General features: G+C 36.9%; 1 protein-coding gene across 1 annotated transcript; it reads right to left on the minus strand.

Moving 5' to 3' along the window:
- Nucleotides 1-715: 715 nt before the first annotated feature.
- On the minus strand, nt 716-4870 carry LOC108572467 (uncharacterized protein DDB_G0284459). Its single transcript, XM_017934708.1, has 4 exons — nt 4826-4870; nt 3732-3812; nt 2554-3482; nt 716-1097 (listed from the first exon to the last, which is right to left on the minus strand). Exons 1-4 carry the CDS (start codon nt 4868-4870, stop codon nt 716-718), a joined length of 1437 nt encoding a protein of 478 aa, XP_017790197.1.
- Between the last annotated feature and the right edge of the window lie 1130 nt (nt 4871-6000).

Raw genomic sequence — 6000 nt, forward strand, 5'->3', positions numbered from 1 at the left:
TTCTGATCGATAATTCTTATTTAATCTTTCTGACGATTTCTAATCGATCAATTCTATACATTCTGTTTACTTGAACATTTAATAATATGAATTTTAACACTGGATTAATTCAGTCTTAATCCATATATGCAAAAGTCAATGTAGAAATCTGATATACTGTTTTAAAAGAACAATGTCCGCCATATTGGTCCCACGTAGATCTTCCAAGGATCTCAGAAAACTTCTAAAAAATTCTCAGTTTCAATTTACAATTCACTTACAATGTTTCAGAACCATCTACTCCCCAAAATATTCAATTTCAGTCAGGAAAGCAACGTATCCAAATTAATTTAACGTAATAAAAAAAAAAAGAATTTATATACAGGGTGCGTCAAGAATCGTGGAACAAGCGAGGATAAGAAGTTTACGTATTTTCCGTAACAATAAATTTCCTTCAATTTCAAATAGTTACAAAAACACAATGGTTTTTAAAGTAAATTTTCTAGTTCTTATTCTTATCGTTCTTTTTCCTATTCAGAGTTCCTATTTAAAAAAGTGCAGGTGTCATGCTTGCCTTTTTCCTGGTCTTTCCTTTCAGTATGATAAATTATGAAGTTCGGAGTAACTTTTGTTACATATTATTTAATTTCAACTTATTTTACCACGAAGAATTATCCTCGTTTGTTCAACAATTTTTCGCGTACCCTGTATATTCGAGTGTCATTAGTACAAGCAATTATGACGTGTAACGCAAAGGCAACAGTGGTCTAAGTTCCTTGCTGAGTATGCTGGAAGAATTGTCGAGGTCCCGAATAGCCTGTGAGGATCTCGTTTTCGCGTCGTCCCTAGTCAGCTCGTTTCTTTCCAGCATCTTGGTGAGGATCTTCATCAGTTGAGGCCCGACTCCACCCTCGGCGGAAGTTTCCAATGTATTCAGAACTTCGTCGGAGTATCCGGTGTATTTACCGAATCCCTGTTTCCTCGCGTCTTTGCTCAACGAGTCGTACAGGCTGGCCAATTGTTGAAGAGTGGCGCTTGGCGGCACCTTCGAACGCCTCAGGTAACTGGACAGGCTTGGCCTTGGCACTTGCGTCACCTTCTCACCTAAACGCGTGAACCTACGAGAGGAATGATTAATAAGAAGGTTCTTTTACGTCTGTTATATAGGGTCAGAATATCTTTATACCGGGTGTCCCAGTTTTTTTTGGGCGAAACTTTGTCAGCTTGTTCTATGGATATAAATAAGAAGAAAATGTTATATAAACATAGATCGTTTGAAGCTTCGTTAAAAAGTTATAGCAAAAATAGGAAGTACGAAGGGAACTGATTTGTGATTACTGGGACACCCTATAGGTGCTGTTTGTGTTTAGTGAGGAAATAGTTTGTAGAAATTTGGTGAATAGAGTGTGTTAGAGGTTTTGTTTATTGTTTAATTGTTGGATATACAGGGTGTCTCTGCTAAATTGGTGGTGCAATGTTTGACATTGATTTATTCGGGAATGAAGTTCCGTATGTAAAAATGTTACTCTATATTTTCGACTTTTTTTTTATGTAGATTTGGTTATTTATCAGTTTGGAGATACCAAACTGAGTTATTGTTGAATTACCTACAAATTCTTCAATAAATCTTCAGTTTTAGTTCTTCAGTTATTCTTGGATTCTCAAGGTATCTTAACCCAAAATAATTGTATCATATTATTAAACAATTAAAAAAAAAGTTATTATCGAATAATTTCTGTTTGTGCTTGAGTTGTGTGCTTATTTCGTGTTCGATCGAGGTAACTGAAATAAGTTACATTTACGTTCTCCATTGGGAGTTGGATTTTTGATTTTGTAACGAAGTGATATAGGATTTGTACTCGAGGCAAGCATAACTTTCTATGTATAATACATTTAGTTGAGCGAAGTTTCGGGCCAGGCTCAAATCGATTCCAGCAGTGAACACTGATATTCTTGTTGGCGCCGCTGTATTAAACTCTGTTTATTTTGCACAAAGTTGCATAAAGTAAAATCTACAACCGAATGGATGCTCATCGGATATCACAGTTAAATGGAAAACTCGATACTCTATATAGTATCAATACCATTCTAAATTGATATTTAAGTATGAAAATCTTCTGTTGTATTATATTTCCAAGAATAAGTATGATTAGTACTGAAAATAAAGTTGTCCACTCATCGGTATTATTAAAAATTGGTATTTGACTATCTAAATCTGAAGCAGTAAAACGAGTACGAAAATATACTCTCAGAATTTGCATAATTTCGAAAAGAAGTGTAAAATAGAGAAACCCCAACAAGTTCCAAAAGAATCCTCAAAAATAGTCGATTTAATTCCTCCAAGAAGGTCAATTTTCCAATTGTTGAATATTATCCAAAATTAATGCTCAATTTATCAAATTTTTAAAATATTTCGAAAACTTCAATTTTGGAGAATATTTCCAAACTAAAAGAAAAATGACAAATTACAGCAATTGTGGCAGAAGAAGTTCTCAACAAATCCTCAAGAGATAAAAGCTTCCCTCATTGCCCTTTCCCCTCTCCTAAAAAAAAACTTTTCAACAGAAAGTTCACCTGGTCTCGTCGTCTTCATCCTCCACGTTCTCTGTCTTGTCCACGGGGACTCCCAGTACGTTCTTCGACTCTCCAGAAACCTCCGTCACATCCTGATCCACGAATTTAGACGGAGTAGGTTTCAGGATCTCGTAGACATCCTGGACCACGCTGTCGATAGTTGGTTCCTTCTTCTTCTCTTCGTTTTCATCCATCGATTCTCGATTCACAGACGAATCTGTGGGTTTACCCATGGCTGTCACGATTTCTGACCCCGTTTCCACGTTACCATGAGACGGGATCCATTCTTGATTCTCTTCGGGGACTTCTTCGTTTGTTTCTTGCACAGCGTGCACGTCTTCCGCCATCTCGTAATTCATCTCCGGCGTAGCGTAGTTTGTTTCTGGCGTCTCTTCATTCACCTCTGGCGATTCTTGATGCACTTGGGAATTGGATTCTTCGCCAATTTTCTCCAACTTCGACGTTTCTTCTATCTTGTCTTCCGACTCCTCTAGTTTGTCTTCCAATGCTTCTTGCGTTTCTTGTCCCTCCATTTTGTCGTCTAATCGTTCGTCTATCTTGAATATTTTGTCCTCTGACGAGTCTTGCACCTTCGTTTCTTCGATTTTTTCTTCTGACGGATACTGAAGTTGATCCTTGAAGGATTCCTCTACTTTGTTTTTCGACGACTCTTCTGTTTTATCTGTGGATGCTTCTTCTATCTTATCTGTGGATGCTTCCTCCGCTTTATTTCTTTCTTTCTCTTCATCTTTAGCTTTGTCTGAGAGTGTTGCTGATGTAGTTGTGGTTGAGGAGTACTGAATAGTCGATGGTTGATTTTGAGCCATATGGGTAATTGGAGAAGTCAATGAGATTCTCATGGTAGTGGAGCTCTGTGAAGTTTCCTCTGATTGGAGGAGTTTCAGCTGATCAACTGCGTGGAATATTACCTGGTGGGATAGAATAGAATCTTTTTTATGCGAATTTTTGAAGATTGAAAATTCATCGCTTTTCGATTATAATTTTTATTTATTACGAACTGAGAATAGTGTTTTAATAATATTAATCGTACCCGTCAATAGTGTGTTATACTTGACAGAGGAAATAAAAATATACAAATTTTCTCGGTAACAATTTTTATCAAAATTTCATCGAATCAAGCAGCAATGCTTTATCAGAAAATTTCCTTTGAAACTCACCTGCATGGCTGCTGGAAGATAAGAGTTCGAGTACACTGGCTTCGCAAAACTCGGTGGATTTCTCACGATTCCGCAGCTCGCCTGAAGCAACAAATTTGAATTAATCTTCAAGATCCGGATATCTCCGAAACTCTCACTTCTACCAGAGTGGTAATTCGATCCGATATTCCATTGTTTTACTATCTGAAAATGTGTCTGAAGAACGATATTTTGAACGGGAGCAACGACTTTACGGTTACTTAGAGGGACAATTAGGGGAGAGGAAGTTCCAGGACCAGAAAATCGTCAGACAGGATCCCTTGGAACGGAAAAACGACACGAGAAGCGGCTTAATACTCGAGTGGAACTGTCGCGGGAGTTAATTAAAACTCGACCTTTTATCTGTGACGAGGTAAGTAACTTTTTCCTTTCCACTTTTTGCTACGTAGCGGGTGGAGAGTTCCTTTTTTATTTGAAAACTGCTGGATGAGATGTACTGGCGCAAACGGGGATGTTGGAAACAGCTTGAGAGGAGAATCGGTGAAAATAAGACTTAAATTGCGAGAATGTTAGAACAAATATTTTATTTTGAACGATTTGTGCGGGATTATTTTACAGTGATGTGAATTGCCATTAATGTGTAATCTTTTTCTTTATTATGAATGATAATTTAATTTTTTTTTTTTGTAACAATTATTCAAGCATTTTTATTGAATTTGTAGTTTATGTTATTCAAATTGATAATTTGTGACATGATTCATACTATTTCTTTTGCGTTTGTAAGCTGTTATTTAAATTGTAATTCATTTTTGTTCACCTGAGTTTGGAATTTTAGTTAATTTTGTATTTTGAATTAACGTGGTTTAATTACAATTTTGTTCTCCTCTTTGGAATTTGAACTTTCAAGCATAATTTGTTCTTTTAAATTAATAACCTGCTCTGTGGTAGAATTTTTAATATTTCTTGGAGATTTAAAGTTCTCCTTTTCTTTCACAATCAAAGATCTACAACTTCATTCATAATTCTCATTTCACAATCTGATATTTCGAACATAATTCATAATCTTTACAATGCTTATTTTCTGGAATCTAAAATCCACAAAAAAAAATTCTCACCTGTTGAAACAGTAGAATCACCAAAACACACCCAACAGCCTTCATCCTGTCGAATCCTCGAGTAGTAAATCTTCCAAATATCTCTCCAAATGTTTCTTCTAATTTTTCAAAGAAGAAGAACAATTCTTTCTTCGTTTTTCTTGCACCTCTCGAGTGTCGAAGGAATTACTCTCGATTGAAATTTTGAGATACCATTGAGTTTTCTCTTCTTCTGAAGAAGAAAAAAAAAAACAAAAAAGAGGAGTCAATCAGTCCGCGCCAGTCGGTCGCCAAATCGCAACTGGACAATCGAACCGGTCCAGGCGTCGTCGGTTTTCCTTCACGACGGATCAAGGTTCGCGTTCGAGCGTCGCTGCGAGACTGGTCTCGAAAAGGCTCGTAACGGTTCCAGCAACGCACACCTACATTCTAAGACGGTGAACACGCGCGTAAAAGAGCCAACGAAAAGTATTAATCGAGGAGGAAGAAACAACGTCGTTCGCGAACGCGTGACACTTGATTTAAGTTACAATCGGTATGCGACGCGTGTCAAACCTTCGTTTCCCGCTATGCAGCCCGTAGTTCTAACTCGTTTCCTCGTGGAGAACGATCGATCGATGCTACCTTTCGGGATTTCTTCGTTGGTGATCCTTTTAGACTGTAGACGTTTTGTGTAGTATGGATAATTTTGACGATTTCATGATGTCAAGACATTCAGTTGAAGATTGGAGACTCTTACTTTAGGTAATTAGAGATCAGAGATTTCTGATAAACACTATGCTGCTACCTTTGAGAAGATTTTGTTTGTAGTTGGTAGCGATTCTATGTGATGATTTTGATGATTTGACGATGTCAAAACTTTCAGTTGAAGATTGGAAACACTTACTTTAGGTAATTAGAGATTATTCAGAATCAGATCAGAGATTTCTGATGAAAACTATGCTTCTACCTTTGAGGACATTTTGTCGGTTGTTGGTGGCGATTATATGCCATAATTTCGATGATTGCAGGATGTGGAAGGTGAAAATTTGTCAGTTGAAGATTAGAAAAGCTTATTTTAAGTAATTGCTAATTATTCAGATTCTCAGAAGGGATTTAGGATGAAAACTATGCTTCTACCTTTGAGGACATTTTGTCGGTTGTTAGTGGCGATTATATGCCATAATTTCGATGATTGCAGGATGTGGAAGGTGAAA

The sequence above is a fragment of the Habropoda laboriosa genome, unplaced genomic scaffold, assembly GCF_001263275.1.
Source record: "Habropoda laboriosa isolate 0110345459 unplaced genomic scaffold, ASM126327v1 scaffold65, whole genome shotgun sequence".
NCBI classification, from domain to species: Eukaryota; Metazoa; Arthropoda; class Insecta; order Hymenoptera; family Apidae; genus Habropoda; species Habropoda laboriosa.